Below are 18,123 nucleotides of genomic sequence, written 5' to 3' on the forward strand. Positions count from 1 at the left end.
GCGCCCGAGTGGTGGTGGGAAGGCTGCTTATAACTTTAAGAACCATTAGCAGAGTGCCCCATCACCACTTCTACCTCAGCTGCTCCAGGCAGCCCACACTCCTCCACTGGGTCTGGCTGCTGTCCTTGGTATTACCTCCGGACATCCAAGATATCTCTTTCCAGGCATTTTCACCTGATTGCATCCCTAGTAAATGCTAGGGGTCTGCAACCCTCAGGTTCTGTCCCCTGGGCCCCCCCACCCACAGGTGTGGGGACCTGGCCCCTGCAGCTACACTTGATTCCAGGGCTGGGAGGTGTTGGGGACAAAAGCTCCAGCTAAAAGCACAGTGATGGAGCCAAGGGGGCCTTGGAGAGCTGTAGTGCCCCCACCCCAAGAATCTCCACCAGTAACCCCTACAGCCACTCAGAAACCGTCCAATCCAAGTCAGAACAGCGTACATGCCCTGCAAAGTCCAGCCCTCCAGCCCCCTTCCAAGGAGACTGTCACTTCTGTTCCCTTCCTTTGTGGGAATTCTGGAGTCGCCGCTGTGAAAAGACTCCCCTTCCCCTGGGACTCAGGAAAGAACTAACATTCCCCCTGCCCACTCTAGGCCTCTGTGCATGTTCACAGTTCTGGGAACACACCAGACACACACACACACCAGACACACACACACACACACACACACACACACACACACACACGATTTAGCCTTGGATCAGCACCAGCCAGCCAGAGAGGGTCTGGGATGGGGGAGGCATGATACTAAGCTTAGCTCCCTTTCAATGCCCAGCAGGGGCCCCTGGGTCCCAGTTCCCCATTTGTGAAGTGGAGTCTTTGGACTCCAGCTAATTAGCAGCCGCAGGAAGGCCTGGGAACGGGCAGCTCAGGCCCGCCACTGCCTTGCCATTAGGGCGATCGATGCCCTGGGAGAGTGACAGCTAAGAAGAGGGGCCCTGGAAAGGCTCCCGAGCCACATAAATAACGAACGGGCAGGATGGGAGCGGCTGTGGCCAGCTGGGTTCTGTAAAACCTCTTCCGCTCAGGGTCTGTTTCAGGGCTGTGCCTCCAGCTCCTGGTGCCCCAGCAGTCCTGCCCTTCCCGGGGTGGGAAGGTGCCTTTGAGCTGAAGGGTCAGCTTTTTTCCCATGAACAACAAAAAGAGAAAGGAATCAAAAGCATTCCTTAGCAGAGATAAGAGGATCTGGAAGAGGTGTCTAGAGGGCAAGGTGGACGAGTCTGTCCTCCCCCTAACCTGTGAGCAGTGGAGATGCGGGTGCTCAGAGACAAGGAGGAAGGGAGTGGAGCATCTCTGCCTTGGCTGGTGTCAGCCCCGTGGTACGGCTGGTCCAGCAGACAGGCCAGCTCTCTCTCTGGGCTTCTTACTTTCCCCGGCATTCCAGTCCCTCTCCCAAATCCCTCCCAGCACCTCCCAAGGCTGGAGCCCCTGATGAGGCGGGCCCAGCCCCTTCCTTCCTGCAGCAGGAGTGTCTACACTCCCGTCCCTCCTCCCCCAGCCCCCCAGGTGTAAGGTGACCAGTGGGCCCTGAGCCCAGCCCAGCAGCAGCTCACCCTTGTGGAACATCGGTGGGTCCTGCCTCAGGGAGCTGAGACTCACGGTGTCCACTAAGTGCCAGGGAAACCATGGAGACAGCGGCCTAATTTCCCAAATCTCAAGCCACAACCTGCGCAGGTGTGGAAAGATGATCTGTGCAGTTGGTGGTCGTCATACCAAAAAGACCTGGGGAGACTTTCTTCACACAGAGATTTGGGTCCGGGAGTTTCCTCTTTGGCTCTGAGCACCGCTTCCTAAAGGTGACACTGTGATACTGAGCTGTCCCAAAGGGCTCAGGGGAAGAGCTTGTGTATCACCTCCATGCATTAGGCTCTGCCTCACGCTAGTGACACTGGGATTTGGTCTCACTGTCTGGCTCATGTAGCGTTTCTCACAGCTGACTGGGAGGTGTCCCCCCAGCACAGCTGCAGCATTTCTGCTTGTTCTATCCCAGCCGGAGGGTGCCTGCAGGCCCCTCTTTTTATAATCAACTTGTGTTCTCCAAACTTCTTTTAGAAGGACAGCATTTGGTGGTAGGCAGTGGCTAGGTGGCAGCTGAGGGACCTCCCCAGATCCCTCTGTCCATCGCACGCTGCCCGTTCGGAGGTGGTGACATCGAGGTTACACGGAGTCCTTAGCTTAAGGAGATGGGTACACTCTCCGGATCGCAGCACAGCTGTAAGAAGAAATTAACACCCATTATTTCAGGCTTCACTGCGGTCCTGTGATGATTCGCCTGCACCAAAGTTAAATGAGTCGGTTGTGCAAACAAGACACACTTCTTCCTCTCCCCGCACTCCCAAGGAGCTGGCATTAGAGGCTGTTGATGGCCTGTTTGAAAATGGGGGCCAGAACCCTTTCAGGCAATTCAACTTCCTTATGTCCAAGACTTGGAAATATAAAGCCGTTTCTCTTGAGAGCAGCTGTGGCCGTTGGTGGCAGGTGAACCCATGCTTAGAGGCAGAACCTCTGAGTTCCAGTCCCAGCTCTGCCGGTGACCAGCCGCATGACTCAGGCTGAGGCATGGCTGTGTCACATCTCACTGGCTGGCAGTGTCTCATCCACAGAATGGAAATGGATCAAATTGTGGCTTTTAAACTCTGTTCCATGGTGATTCTACAAGTGCCTCGACTCCACCGCACGGGGGTGGGGAGAGAAGGCGGGGCTCCAAGGCCCCCTCCCACTTCACCCAGTGCCTCCGCCCTGTTACCTGCTTGACCTAGTAAGCTCGTCTTTACTATGTTGTTTGAAGAATCCCGCTCACATTTTTTGGAGCCCCTTGGACTTGATGATCTCTGCATATACCCTAACTTGTCATCACCCATGTATCAGTACTTCACAGGCAGGAGGATTCCTCCTGTCCTGTCATCTCAGACCTAAAGCCAGGCAAGTGGCAGAGGCCAGGATGAGCCTCCCCTGAGCATACAAGGCCACCCGGAAAGAATGAAAAGGGACACGCGCTGAGGCCTGTGTCATTTCTACCTTCCTTCTGCCGCTTCTGAAAGGGACACCTCTGATAAGCTGTCCTTCCCTGGCTCTAGGGTTTACCTGGCTTCAAACCCCACACCCCCGTTCTCAGTGCCTGAGGGGCTCAGGGATGGGGGAGCCTGTGTGCTGGTTCTGTTCTGGACGTTTGTGCCCAGGGAAGAAGGGGCAGCCAGGCTGCGTATCCCGCCTTCCCGTGAAATGTAACCCATGGGCAGCTCGCGTGTCCGCTGGGCTCTGGCTGCCCTCTTGACAGTGAGACGTCTGGCCCAGGGTCTCATCCCACAGGAAGACTTGAGGAAGTGTAAAGCCTGCACAGGGTTTCTGCTAATCCCCGAGGGGCTCTAAACTCTTTGTTTCCTTGTTTGTGGATGAATTGGCTGCCCAGTGTAGATGCTTCTTGTTGCACTAGCAGATATGGGCCCCGGCTTGTTCCTCCGTCTTCGCGCCCATCCCCCCTGCCACACAGATGCACCAGCCTCCACGCAAGGTCTTTGGGGGTCTAGTAGACTGTGCTGAGGGGAAGGTTTGGCAAAGAGCAGGGTGAAGGAGACATTTAAATCCCAGAGGTGCAAGCACCCAGTTGAGGGTCAGCTCCCTAGTTTCTCGAGCTTTCCAGGCACCGCATCTCACTACCATCAGAGCTGGGATTGTTCACTGCTATCTCTTGACCCTGTAGGACCGGGGCTCTTGCATCTTCCCTGCATCCTCTCTCCTCTGCATTCTCCCATCACCCCTCCTCCCCACCGCCCTCCAGGATTTCCCCCAACTCCAAGTTTCTCTCACTCTGTGATGCAAAGCCCTTTCCAGCCTGTACGCCCACACTTGGCTTTTGCATCTCCAAACATTAAGGAGCTCGGCAGAGTAGATGGGCCTTTCTTTGCCAGGACCCACCCAGCCTAGAAGGTACCTGTGGGTCTAAGTAACATTTTTCGCCTCAATTCCAGCTGGATCAACTGTGAGGCCTATGTTAGCTATCAAGCTCTGCTTGAGCCCTTGTCACCTTCAGAGCACTGAGGAGGGGAGTAAAGGTGGAGGCATAGCTTAGGAAGGTTCCCTAGTTCAGCTTGGACTGCACCTGTGTCCACCCTGTCACCTAAGCTAGTGTCCTGGCCCTCATGTCATCCCAGACTCTGCTCTCCCCACTCTTGTCTATTCAACAAGCCCTGCTGATGCTTATCAGCAATAACCAATAGCTCTGTTATAACCAATAACTCTAATCTGCGCCTTTGCCCGGGTGTGGAGCCCTCAAAGCCACCATCTCCATGTCTACAACTGCAATTTGACCTCACAAGTGCCCTGTTTGAAACCCACTGGCAGCTCCCTTCATCTGCAAGAAGCAGCCCCACCTTCTCACAAGGACCACACGCCCCACCCTGGTCTGGTCCCCACTTCTCTCTTTGACCTTGACTCACCCCCTACTCTCCCTCCCCCCACACCACTGCCCACCCCTTTGGCACTTACCTGCCAGTAATGCCAGACATATTCCGATAACCTCGAACACACTATTCGTTGCATCTGCTGTTCCTTCTGTCTGGAATGCATCTCCCCTTTCCTCTTCCCCTCAGTTTCCCAGATACTCCTATTCATGCTTCCAAACCCTGCTCAGTTGTCACCTCCTCTCACTTGCCACTCCCTTGGCTGGACACCCAAACCATTTGTTCCTCACTGGTCTGTACTCTTCTGGTGTCTCATACAAACTTACAATGTCACGGGGTACCCTGGTGCTTTGTAGTAATCCCAGCTCCCCACTTACCAGCTGTGTAACCTGGGGCATGTTACTTAACCTCTCTGTTCTCCACTTACCTCATCTAGCTCACGGTGAGGAATGAGTAGTTAACAAACATTCTGGTGTTACTAAAACAGTGCCTGGCACAAACGAGGAGCTTGAGAAGCATTGAGTAGTTCTCACATTATTGATTTATACAACTCTTGCTCCTGCATTTGCTCCCTGAGGGCAGGAAATCATCAAGCCCCTGGGCCCAGGCTGTACCAGGTGATTCATTCACGCTCTCTGACCTGAGCCGGCCAGGAGCTTACAGTCACTTTGCAGAGAGAAGCTCTAAGAAGGCAAACAACAATGCCAGGTCTGAAGCGATGAGGAGAGACAAGTGCAGTGATGAGGGGGCCAGGCGTCAGAGAGCACAGCAGCTGAGAACCTGAGCTCTGTCAGCATGTTACCCAACCAGGTTTGTTTGCCTGACGCACAGCAAGCCAAGCACTGAGCCACCCAGGTTTACAGCAGAGGCAAGTTTTATTCACAAGGCAGGCAAGTGAGGAGACGGGAGAATAAATCTCAAATTTGTCTCCCCGAAGGCAAGGAGCTTGGGGTATTTATGGTATAAACAAACAGGGTGGTCTGAGGCTTGGGGAGAGGTGATTGGAGGGAAGGAGGTGAGGAAATTGGTGTTCTGCGCAGGCGTATCTGAGTTACAGACTTCATCATGGGACGCATGTGCAAATTCCGGGTGAGTTTGGTATGAACCGTGGGGGAATTTGGGGCTGTGACGTCAAAAGGTCACCTATGGGGCAAGGGAGTCTATTCTGTGCAGACTTGATCCTCCGGGTTGGGTCCCTCTGGTTTCAGTAGGTTTCGTTGTGTTACAAGCAGAGGGGTTTTAAAGAAGCCGTTCCCTTATCTGCAGTTCTGTAAGACAAGCTCAGGAGTTTCTGTTAGTCACCAGTTTCTGTTATGGATTTTTAACCCTATGGGGCACAGTTTCAGTCCTCCCCTATCTTTTTTTTTTTTAATTAATTAATTTATTTATTTTTGGCTGTGTTGGGTCTTCGTGTCTCTGCGAGGGCTTTCTCTAGTTGCGGCAAGCGGGGGCCACTCTTCACGGTGCGCGAGCCTCTCACTATCACGGCCTCTCTTGTTGCGGAGCACAGGCTCCAGACGCACAGGCTCAGTAGTTGTGGCTCACGGGCCCAGTTGCTCCGCGGCATGTGGGATCCTCCCAGACCAGGGCTTGAACCCGTGTCCCCTGCATTGGCAGGCGGATTCTCAACCCCTGAACCACCAGGGAAGCCCCATGTCCTCCCCTATCTTTTGATCCAATTCCTCAGTCTTGAGGGAAGAGGCCTACTTTCTGCTGTTAAGGGGCGAAGGCCTACAGAGGATCTGAGGAATGGAGTTGTTTTGAACTTGATTGCAAATATGGGACCAAGGCTTTGGGTCTGGGTCTTTTCTTTCTTTTTTTTTTTTTTTTTTGGCAGGGGTGGGGTGGGGTGGTGGTCTGGGTCTTTATGTTGAATGATCATCGTATGGATTAGAACTTGGGGCTTAAGGATGCGTGGCAAAGAGCAAGTACAGAGCTTTAGCAAGAAGGAGTATAAGTCCTAGCAGGCACACAAAAAATGACGGTTTAAGTAATCCCTCAAATATCGACCTTATTCCTGATGGGATCCATAAGAAGATATTGCCCAAGAGATCGAATCCAGGTTCTCGTGATGACCCTTGTTGGAGCCAAGTTGTCTAATTTTCTCTCAGTAGGTTTTAACTTCCAATGTAGTATTAATATATACATAACAGGAGCTACCGGCCACTGCACTTATGCCCCTTTCTCTGCTGCAAACCTCAGCCTCTCAGCATTTGGCTTGCTGCGCGTCAGGCAAATGAACCTGGTTGAGTAACAGGCAGACAGAGCTGAGTTCCCAGTTTGCCCTTTGCCAGTTGCTGAATCTTTCTGTGCCTCAGTTTCCTCACCAGTGAAATGGAAAAACAGACACCCCCATCTCTTAGAATTGTTATGAGAGATTTAAATGAGATAATGTCAATAAAACACTTAGTAAAATGAGTGTCTTGGTACCTCATAAATGCTCCTTAATCTAGAGGTGAAAATACTTAAATTCTTTAAAACCAGAGAGAAGAGGCTGCCAGGGTAGACACTGACCCCCCAGCCACAGACTCACGCACACTCTCTGGGCTTCACCACAGCACAGTGGGCTGGACAGGGAGGCCCTGAGGGCTAGGGCTGGAGACAAAGCTTCGCCCAGGACTGAAGTTGGCCTGGATAGAAGGGTGGGCCTTGGACAGGAGGGAGGGGCAAATGCAGGAAAGTGCTGTGTGTTTGGAGGACAGCGAGCTGGCCAGCTGGGCTGGAGCCAAGAGCTCCCGCTAGTAGGAGCTTTTGTGAGCACAAATGGGAAAGGAGGTCAGGGGAGGCTGTGGCAGACATTGAACCTAATATTAATAAATAAAATAGTAGTAATAAAAGTAAACACTTAAGGAATATTTACCATGTGTCTCACAATGTTTGAAGTCTTTATGTGAACAAACTCATTTCATTATCCCGACAACCCTAAGAGATGTATGTACTATTATTATCCTCAAGTTACTTTGGGGGACCTGAGACCTAGAGAGATCAGGGGACTTGCCCTGGTCACATTGCTGGTAAGTGGCAGAGCTCTGACCCTTGGCTACCCCAGCCTTAACACCTACTGCCTTTGGCCCATCTGTTTCCTGCCCAGGTGCTGGCACGAAGACCAGAGCAGCTCCCAAGACAGTGTGGTGTGGGTGTAGAAGCAGGGGCTGTTGTCTTTGGGTTCCAGTCCCAGCTCCACCTCTGCCCTGGCTGTGTGACCTTGCATGTGTTACTTCACCTCTAAGCCTCAGTTTCCTCATCTGTAAAATGGGAACAAAAAGCCCTACCTTCCAGGATTGTTACATGGATCAAATACTGATACATACGTTCTGCATGGAGGCCAGTACATGAGAACAGCTAAGTAATTAGTGACTATCTCCGACCCTTACTCAGCCAGCCCAACTCTGCAGGACCCAGAAGGAGGCGGCCACTGGCTTGCAGTCAGAATGAGAGGCCTGGGAGTAAGGGGACTTTGGAGAAAGGGACAGGAAGAGGAAGTGTCTTTCTGTGCAGGGGCACTCAGGCCCTGGGCTCCCACCTGCTGAGGTGAAGTTGAGAGTCATCAGCTGGAGCAGCGGGCAGGCACTGAGGTGGCGTTATAAGCAAAGCCAGCCCTTTGGGTCCTCAAAGTGTGCTTGCCAGATATGCCCTTTCTTGGGCCATCCTCTTCCTTGCCAGCCAGGGAGTCGCCCTCCTCCTCCAGGTCCGTGCCGGCTCCCCTCCCTGTGACCCTCACCCCTACCCAAACCAAACCGAGAGCAGCTGCCACAGGGCCAGTCTTGGCATGCATGGCGCATGAGCCCTTCACAACCCCTGCAGCCATGGGGGCCCTGAGGCCTGCTGAAGTCTGGCTGGCGTGGAACAAAGGCTACCCTGGACATCCGTCTTCCCCTGCCTCTCTGTGCCCTCCTTCAGAGGTCAAGGGGAGGAGGGCTGTGACATCTGGGGACACATCCTGTGTGGCAGACAAATGCAGAGGACTTTATGTGCTTTTATCCACCGGATCCTTTCTTGCCCCTCTTGTGGCCACTAATGGATCCCTGTGGCTCCCCCACTCCCCGACACTCCCCGCCAACAATCTGTTCTCAGCCCAGCAGCCAGGCGGAACCTTTTGCAGTGTGAGTTAGATCATGTCACCCCTCTCAAAACCCTCGGTGGCTGTCCCTCTGAGAGGAAAAACCAGCCTCTAACAACTAGCAGTCTGACTTTCAGCAGGTTGTGTCACCTTCATTTCTGCCCATAGAAGTGCAGACACCTGCCTCATAGGATAATAGTGAATATTAAATGAATTAACAGAAGTAACTGCTTGGAATAAGGCATGGCTTGGGATAAGTGCTAAGTAAACAGTAGCTTTATCATTAATGTTATTACAGTAGCCAACAGGCTCTTACACAGTCTACTTTCTACCTGGCTCCCTCTGCTGCAGCCATGCTGCAGCCGCAGTTCCTTCCAGAACCAGGCACACTTCTGACCCCAGGGCCTTTGCACCTGCACTTCCTCTGCCTGGAACACTAACCTCTGAGCAAATACTACCTTCAGGCTCTTCCTGACCATTCTGTTTAATATCAAAACCTCCCCGACTCACCCCTCACCCTGTCACTTACCCTGTTTTATTTTCCTCCGTAGCATTTATCGACATCTAGTACATGGCATTTCCTTCTTACTTGTTTACCATCTGCCTTCCCACTACACACACTCACTCAAGTATAAGCTCTATGGGGACAGATTTGCATGTATCTTGTCCACAACTCTATCCCCAACACCCAGAACATTGCCTGGCATAGGTGGGAGTGCAGAGATTCTTTGCTGAATCAATGAATGTATCTTCATAGCAGCCCCAAGAGACAGATATCTGCACCCTCATTTTATAGAGGAGCTTTTTTTTTTTTTTTTTTTTTTTTTTTTTTTTAATAGAGGAGCTTTGAAGGAAAGACTCAGTGAGGCTGGGAGCTTGCTTGAGGCTGTGGCTTGGGGGATGGAGATTGTTTGCCTCCAGAGTCCCATTCTCTCCCTGCCCGTGTGTCTAGTGACCTGCCTGCCACCTGCACCCATCCCTGACACAGTGCTTTGCTCTGAGTGAGGAGGGTGCTCCAGAAGTATCAGGAAGGCACGAAGGTATTTATCTTAGCTCAGGCAAATGCCACAGACTGAGTAAACAGCTGAACTGTTAAACCCTTCTGCTAAACAACAGAAATTTATTTTCTCGCTGTTCTTGGAGGCTGGAAGTCTGAGATCAGGTGCTGACATAGGCAGGTTCTGGTAAGGACCCTCTTCCTGGCTTGCAGACGGCTGCCTTCTCACTTTGTTCTCAAGTGGCAGAGTGGGAGAGCAGATGCTTCCTCCTGGAAGGCCACAGGCATGTTGGATTATGGCCCTACTTCTTGACCTCATTTAACCTTAATTACCACCCAGAGACCCTATCTCCAGATACAGTCACATTGGGGGCTTCAACATATGAATCTGGGGGAACACAGTTCAGTCCATAGCAGTATTTCAGAAGCCATTGAAAAGGGAGGAGAAGGGTCCCCAGCAGGTGGCTGCCTCCCATTTTCCTGTGGGTAATGGGACCATGGGAATGCGTCACTCAGCCCTGTCCCGGGTCTTCTGTGGATTGGCCGAGTGCTGAGCACAATCTCACTTGATCCTCACAATAACCAGACGAGGTCGGTGTTCTCACCCTCATCCTACAGGTGAATACACTGACGCTCAGAGAGGTGAGCTTACTTGCCCAAGGCCCCGCAGCTGAGAAGTGGCAGGTCTGTGTTCTTAATTTCCCTTGCAACTCTCTGGGGACATCTCTCTCGTCCCACAGGACTGAGGGACCATGGCCCACCCTCTAGGAGCCCAGTGCCCCCTCCAGACAAGATGAGCACACGGGGTGTGGCTGTGGAGCTAAGTGCCAAGCGCATGGCCAGTCAGCAAGTGCAGGAGGAACTCCGACGGCAGTGTGGGCTGGGCTGGTCACCAAGGGTGAGGCCGGTTCAACCAGTGGGCACTCCTGGGAGAGCTGCACAGCCTCCTTTGCAGGATCATGCAAAACATAGTCAGGCAGTAGGCAGTGAGCTCAGTGCTCGCCTCGAGCAGAGAGGCTGAACGGCAGGAGTGGTGGGAAGGCCAAGAAGGTGGGCAGGGGTCAGGCGCTGGGGGGCCCAGGAGGTGCCTGCAGTTGGGCAGAGGGTGGTATTCGTGTGTTCTTCCTCCACTGGGGGAAGAGTTGGCATTAGCAGGATGTCACCTCTGAGGTCCGCAGCTCCCCTCAGTATCTGGCTGGGCAGAGAGGGTCGGTGCAGATAAAGAACGTGGTTGGGGTAAGGCGCACAGCAGAGGACAGAGCTGAGCTCCTTCCCTAGGGGAGGTGAGACGGCAGCTGTCAGCCATGCCAGCGACCCTCCCGCTGTAGCCGTGGCCTCAGGAAGGGTCTCAGGGCTGGTGGCACCTTCAGAGATTCGCCAGCAACTTTTCAAGCCCCTCCCAAGAGGGTGTGTCCAACCAGTGCTGTGCTGATAAATATTTAACAACTGGCTCTCTTGGGGCGGGGGTGTGCAGCACTGATTTGTAGCATTTGATGATTTTCATGGTGTAAATACAGTATGACTGATATCAGCTACCAATACAGTGTCACTGAACACAGAGCCGGGGAGAGTCGCGCTGTTGGCTGTCATGAGCTCATCTGAGCGCTGTTTCTGGCTCCCCTAAGTCCCATGGCTCCAACAGTGACATTAGCAGGGGCCCTGGGAGGAAGAAGCCAGCCACTCTGAGTGTCCCAGAGCCTTGGGGCTCTCAGCTCCAATTGGATCTTCCCCTGGAGGGCACCTGGTGTCTTATCCTAGTCAGCTCCAAGCACGAGGTCTGTGAGAGTCCCTAGGGTGGGTCCAGTGCTCCACCTGTGGGCATCAAAGTCAGAAAGCACCAAGGGCCCAGAGATCCTAAGTTAGACCCACATCCCAGAAGGAGGCTGTGGAGCAACTAAGCCCAGAGGCAATGCAGGTGTCACATGTAGGCGGCAGGCCTGGCCTCACCAGCCTGGTACCCACACCCCATTTGATTGCCAGTCTTCAGGACCACTTGTCAAAAGACCCACCTTGGGATCCTGTGTCTTCTTGCCCTCCTTCTGCCTCTCCTGGGATAGACCCTAAGGGACCAAGATGATGGCTCACGGGGCTGAAGGTACCTGAGGGGAAGGACCACAGATACCCCCTGTGTGGCGGCTCGGGGCTGGAGGAGCCAGTTGTGGAAGCCACTGAAGGCCTCTTGTGCCCACTTCCACTGGTGCAAGTGTTGGGCTGCCTGATGGTGGGTGACTGACCAGCTGAGGCCTTTGCCCGGATGTGGCACATGAGTTGGTGAGGATGAGTCTGAGCTGGTGTCCCCAGGGGCTCCCCATGGGAGCGTGGGCCCCTCAAGGTCACTCTTGTCGTCCCGAGAAACCTCACCCCTTCTCTCCTGGTTGCCCCTCCTTCCCCACCACCTGCTATAGGTTTTTCATCATCAAAGAGAGCTTTCTTCTTTACTACTCTGAGAGTGAAAAAAAGAGCTTTGAAACCAACAAATACTTCAATATACATCCTAAGGTGAGGAGCCCTCTCCCCAGGGCCACAGCGGGGGAGGGCCCAGTGGGGACAACGGGGGCTGGTATCCCCTGAGGGGTAGGGTACCATCTGTTGTCCTGCTCTGGTCTAACAGGGCATCTGGAAAACAAGTCCTTCTGGGGGCACAAGCCACCCTGGCCCCCTCCTGGCCTGGGTCCCCGCCCTCCAGTGCCCCTTCTGGGAAAGTTCTGGTCTGACTTCCTCTCGGGCCCTGGGCAACACCTGACTGTGGCTGAGGGATCCCAGAGGCCTTGAGTGACCTGGGCTGGGCGGGGGTGTGGGGGTGTGGGTGCCTCTTCTGATTCTTTCTCAGGGTGTCATCCCTCTGGGGGGCTGCCTGGTGGAGGCTAAGGAAGAGCCCAGCATGCCCTACGCCATGAAAATCTCCCACCAGGATTTCCACGTGAGTAAGGCTCTCCCCTTGGCCTGGGCTCAGCAAGGGCAGAGCAGCTTCTCTGGGACCCCGGGCTCCCTAGGGGCAACCCCTCCAGTGGGCTGGCCTGGGAAGAGTGTCAGTGACTTGGGGATGTCGGATGGGAGAGCAGATCAGGGCCTGCAGAGGCCTGGCCGTGGCCTCCATGGTCCTCAAGGTGGCCTCCTCTCAGGCACAACCATGGCTCCTCTTCCTGGCAGGGGAACATCTTGCTGGCTGCCGAGTCGGAGTTTGAGCAGACCCAGTGGCTAGAGATGCTGCAGGAGTCTGGGAAGGTGTAAGTGTGCACGGGCAGGAGGGGTCAGCCTGAGGGTCCAGAAGGGGAAAGTGTGTGGGCTGTGCCGACCCTGATCTCCCTGCCTCTCTGCTGGGATCCCGGTGGGCACTGAGCACCCTAGCAGAGGGCAGGGTGGGGAGGACAGGGCTGTGGGAGCTGGTTATTGTGGGGAGAGGAGACAGACCAGGTTTCGAGCATCTTTGGGGGGTCTCCTAAGTAAGCTTTGAGCAAAGTGAGTTTGCTTGTCTAGCGTCACAGGTGGCAGATGTGGGCACCGTTTGTCTCCAACTCTCAGGAGCAAACCCAGCATCACTAGGAGGATTTGGCTGCCTCCCGACACCCGTCTCATCTCCCCAGGCCCATAATTAACCCTAGCTCAGACCAGAGCTGGTGCTTTGTACATCAGAGTCCAGATCACAGAAACCTCCAGCCCAGCGTTATCCATTTGCGCACAAACCCCTGTCCCAGCACCTGCCTATTTCATGCTGGGTCGTGCTTTTAGTTCCACAAATAATGCTGAGTGCCTGCCCCGTGCCAGGCCTTGTGCCAGGTGGTAGGCATTCAATGGTGTAGAAAGCAGCCCAGGAAGCAATCTCTTCCCTGCTCCCAAAGTTCTGTTGGCCCAGCCCACGGTGGCCCACTTTGCAGCCTGGGCCAGCCTCCGGGGACTGTAACTGATCAATGCTGGTGGCGTGCCCAGAGCCGCAGGTGCCGAGGTGAATGCGAGCTGGGATTCTGGAGGAGAAAGAATGGCGAGTACACACCATGCACACTCTCTTTCTCCTCCACCCTTCTGTTTTAACGATTCTGTGTTTCTTCCTCTTCTCTCCTGTCCCATCTGCCCTCCCTCCCCAGGACTTGGAAGAATGCCCAGCTGGGAGAAGCCATGATCAAAAGCCTAGAGGCCCAGGGGCTGCAGCTGGCCAAGGAGAAGCAGGAGTATTTAGGTTGGCTGAGGGATGGGCTGGAAACTGAGGCTCCCTGACGGTAGCACTTCAGGGCCGGGGGCTGCAGCCCAGGGCTTGATGCAGGATGGAGAGAGCGTGTCTTGGGTGGGGCTTAGCAGGCTATGAGGAGCCAGAGACTGGCTCGGAGCCTGGAGGGCTCTATGACGTGATACATGTCCTCTGGGCCAGCATGACAGGAGGCAGGAGAGTCTGGTGGTTAGGGGCCTGGCCTCTGGACCCAGCTTTGTCATTTATCCATCAGCTGTGTGTATCTTTAGGCAGCTCAGCTTAAGTTTCAGTTTCCTCATCCTTAAAATGGAGACTTTTTTTTTTTTAAATGGAGACATTTTTGTTCCTAGCTTTTAGAGGTGGTGTGAGGATCAGATTAAATAAGAAAATGCCTGGAAGCCCTTGTGTCAGGCATGCAGTAAGGGTCCCACTAATGGAATTGATGTTATCCTGCCCAGGGCCCCAAAGGTCTGGACTTGGTCCCAGTTCTGACCCCCAGCCCACTTTAAGGTTCTAGGCCCCTGTGTTCCTGACTGGCTGGTAGGCATGCTCTGTTTGAGAAAGAAGAAGGTGAGCCTGGGAGGTCGGTCCTTTGCCTGGGACCCTCTCCCCTGCTTAGACAAGTGGGGCCCCAGCACTGGTTCCCCTCTGCCTGCTCCAGACACCCTCTGCCCCCAGGACCTGCCCTGCCTCACTAGCCAGACACCAGCACAGAGGCTAACAGCACCCCCGGGGTGCAGAGATCCACCTGAGCTTCCAAAGATGAGCTGCCATTGTCTTATGAATGCACAAAGCAGGGACAGTGCCGGGAAAGGAGTGTAGCAGCTTGGGCCAGCATGGAGCTTCCATCCCCAGGAGCTGCCCCACCCCCTCTGTCTGGCCTGGGCACGGCAGTGCCGACCTCTTCCTTGGGAGGAGCTGGGGGTGATGGAGGTGATCGCAGGCACTGACCCCTCAGGACTGGATCTGGAGTGAGCTTTTCGTGACAGTGTGTGTGCTTGCTTTGGCAGACAAACTGATGGAAGAGACTGAAGAACTCTGCCTTCAGAGGGAGCAGAGAGAGGTAGGGGCACATCGAGGCTGCTCCCCGCCGCCTCCCGCTCGGTGGGCCCTTTCACAGCCACAGTGTACTGACGACTTGTGTTCCTGGCATGAGGGAGTGGTGTAGGGGAGATGGGCACCCAGACAACTTGCTGGGAAATCAGACGGGCAGAGCAGGGAGGCCAATGAGATGACAGTGCTTGGGACTTGCTGTTGCTTCTTGGCAAGAAGTGTATTTCTCCTTGCCAGTCCCGGGGGAGGAAAATAAAAAGGGTGGGTGATCACTTTCTAGAGAAAGAGCCATTCAAAAATTTTATAAGCTGTGTCAGGAGGTCATGAGCTGCTTGTCACTGGTGATATTCACAGGAGGCTGCGGTGGCCTTTCTCATCCATAGCGGGGCTTCTGGCACCATAAAGGTGGTTGGGTTGGATGATATCAGAGGTTCCTTCATCCTCTAAATGTCAACATACAAGTTCTAAGGAGGCCAAGCATTGGCTGGGGGCAGGCTGTGGTATGAAGGAGACCCTTGCCTCATTTGAAGACGGGGGCAGCTGAAGTCCATGCCGTTTGGGATCTCCATGCAGCACTGGGCCTTGCCTGTTCTGAGAAATCATGACCACCCCTGAAGGGCAGGGTAGGGTAGTGGTTAGCGATGCTGACTTGGAGTCAGGCTGCCTGTGTCTGGATTGGACCTTCACTGCTTCTGGCTGTGTGACCTTGGGCAAGTTACCTAACCTCTCTGAACATTAATAGTCTCATGTGAAAAACGGGGATAATAATAGAACCCATCTTATCAGGGATGTTTTGAGGATTCCGTGAGGTGTTACATAGAAAGCGCTTAGCACATAGTATGTGCTTAATGAACATCTACGTTTGTTAGTGTTACGATCATTAATTAGCCCATCCTGCACTTGAACTGCCTGAGCCCCAAGCCCCAGAGTGGCATACCCTGAGGTGCCTGCAGAGGAAGGGCCTGATTTGGTCCACTTCTCTTTGCCTGGTGCCTGTTCCTTGTCTCTCCCAGGCAAGTCCAGGGCTTGGCCCATCAGCCTGGGCTCAGTGCCTGCCTCTCTGACTTGACTCTTCCAAACTCCTCACCCTTTCCAAACCCCCCGTCACTGGGCTCGGAAACGGGCCCGACAGTCAAGAAGCATCATGGCTCTGTAGCACCCCAAACTCTCCCGGGGCCTGGCAGAGCACACCTGGCCCAGGATGGGTACATGATAAATGTTGTAGAATGACTCGATGAATGAATATTTTTGATTCTTATAATTTTACATTACATCTTGATTTTAATCCAGTAGGACAATCCACCCTCCTTTTTCTTCTTCCAAAAATGTATCAGATATTCTTGCCCAATTTTTCTTCCAGCTGGACTTCAGTATCATTTTGTCAATTACAAAAACAAACATACAAACAAAAAACCCAAACCCAAACAAACAGAAAAGAAAATCTGTTGAGGATTTGTATTAGGATTGCATGGATCTGAGGATTGGCATCACGACGGCTTTGAGCCTTCTCCCCCCCAGCGGTGTGTGGGCCTCTGGGTCCGGGCTGTCATCTGGGTTCTTCCCACATTAGAATGTTGGCATTATCTTCATACAGTTCTGTACATTTTGAAAAGTGAGACTTCTGGTGGATTGTCAGCAACTTAAAAGCAGGTAATTTAGGAAGCCAGGGGATGGGATGGAGTGACAGACACAGCCGCTGGCAGAGAGAGACAGACTTATCCATCAGAGAGACTAAATCTGGGACGGCAGTCAGCCCGAGGAAAATTTAGACACTCTATCTAGGTCTTTAGCCAGGAAATGAGGCCAGCAGAGACCCACTGCTCACAGACATTGCTTAAAGTCATAGCATGCTGAAGGAAGGAGACCTGCCAGCTGTGAACTTCCTGGGTTTGGGGTACAAAATGTGAGCAAGACTCACTTGGGTCCAGCTTGGGTCCACCTTGGTGAAGGCTGCTCTGGGCTGGCAGGAGGGAGAGGATGTGCTCAGGTTCTCATTCCAGTGTCAGCTGTGTGCTCTAGATTGGGAATAGAACTCACTGAGTCATTCTGTCAAGGGTTTTCCTTCCTTAACTTGTTCATCTATATTATGGATCCACCTGCCCCCTTCAGCTTTCCCATCTCCACTCCAGGTCACAGAGATGGTCTGGGAGTACCTTGCTTGGGCCACTTAGAAAGGCATTTGGTTCAATGGCCCAGTGAGAAGTTGAAGATTCTCTGGTCTCCAAGAGGCAGTCTGGTTTAAAAGGAGACTCAGGGTCTGGTACCAGTCTATCACTGACTGTGTGACCTTGGACAAATTCGGCTCTGTGATGCTCCAGTAAGAGCAATGGCTGTGCCTGGCTAGCTCCCAGGTTGCTGAGGGGCTCAGTGAAATATAAGCCAGGGAGCGCTTTGCGGACCGGTAAGGCCTGTGCAGATATGCATTGTGTGATGGTGCAGCTCTGACATCCTCCACTTGGCAGAAAGGGCGGGGAGCTCTTGGGGTACGAGCTGAGAGTTCAAAGGGAGCCATCCTAGGCTCTTCTGCCCTGGGGTCAGAAGACAATGCCGTTCCTTGGGTGCAGGTCCCTCAGGTGTCCCTGGCTCCCTTATCATCACTCTTATCCCCTGGAGGAGGGCAGCCTGCCTACATTCCCTTTTCTGATTGAACTGTGAGAGCTCAGCCTTGCATGTGGGCAGGCACATGGGAAATCAGAAATGCCCAGGGCCAAGTCAGGCAGGGTTCCTGCCATGCGGGGTGCTCCCAGTCAGAACTCAGACTCTCGGAGCTGGAAAGGACGGCCCCTTTCAAGGTGAGGCTCTCTGCCGACCTCCCTGGTGGATGCTGATGCTGATTCTGGCATGGGCAGCTCACTACCTCCGGAGGTATCCTTTGCATTAATGCTCCACTATTTGGAAGCTCTTCCTTCCATGGAGCTGGAATTTGCCGTCTAGTGCCTTCTTTCCAACCTCATATTTTGGCAACTTAAGTCAGGTGCAAGAGTCAGAAGCACAAGCATGATGTGGTGGAGAAAGTCTTCAGCTGCAGGGGTTCTTAGCTGACCTCAGTCATGGCAGCGGTGCCTCAAACACTTATGCTGTCTTGGGCTGCATGAACAGAAAGTTCTGGCTGCTTCAGCTTTACAGGTTGTGTGTTCCACTCCAGTCAGCATTCTTAGGCTCCACCTGGGCATCAGCTTCATTTAAGAATCATCCAGATGAAATGGAAGGTGGAAAGGAAGGGAGCAACCAGGAAGGAGATTTTCTTTCTTTTTCCTTTTTAATATAGAACTTTAACCCCTAATGGTAGAAATCGTGCTCTTTGTAGAAAATTTGGAAAACATGAAGAAGAAAACATATTTTATCCTTAACCCCACAACTGATCGGTAATTACTGTCAACTTTTTTTTAAATTTATTTTATTTATTTAGTTTTGGCTGTGTTGGGTCTTC

The 18,123-nt window shown here is 53.2% G+C and overlaps 1 protein-coding gene across 1 annotated transcript in view; it reads left to right on the forward strand.

Annotated features, from left to right (window-relative positions):
- Nucleotides 1–18,123, forward strand: part of PLEKHD1 (pleckstrin homology and coiled-coil domain containing D1) — a gene marked incomplete at both ends in the record, with an annotated part of 28,814 nt that overhangs the window by 1,584 nt on the left and 9,107 nt on the right. Inside the window, 5 exons of the mRNA XM_079699705.1 lie at nucleotides 11,863–11,956; nucleotides 12,288–12,377; nucleotides 12,608–12,684; nucleotides 13,540–13,631; nucleotides 14,651–14,703. Coding sequence (XP_079555831.1) covers nucleotides 11,863–11,956; nucleotides 12,288–12,377; nucleotides 12,608–12,684; nucleotides 13,540–13,631; nucleotides 14,651–14,703 — 406 coding nt within the window. The remainder of the gene's footprint in view (nucleotides 1–11,862; nucleotides 11,957–12,287; nucleotides 12,378–12,607; nucleotides 12,685–13,539; nucleotides 13,632–14,650; nucleotides 14,704–18,123) is intronic.

This window comes from Hyperoodon ampullatus, assembly GCF_949752795.1.
Source record: "Hyperoodon ampullatus genome assembly, chromosome: 3".
Lineage (NCBI taxonomy): Eukaryota > Metazoa > Chordata > Mammalia > Artiodactyla > Ziphiidae > Hyperoodon > Hyperoodon ampullatus.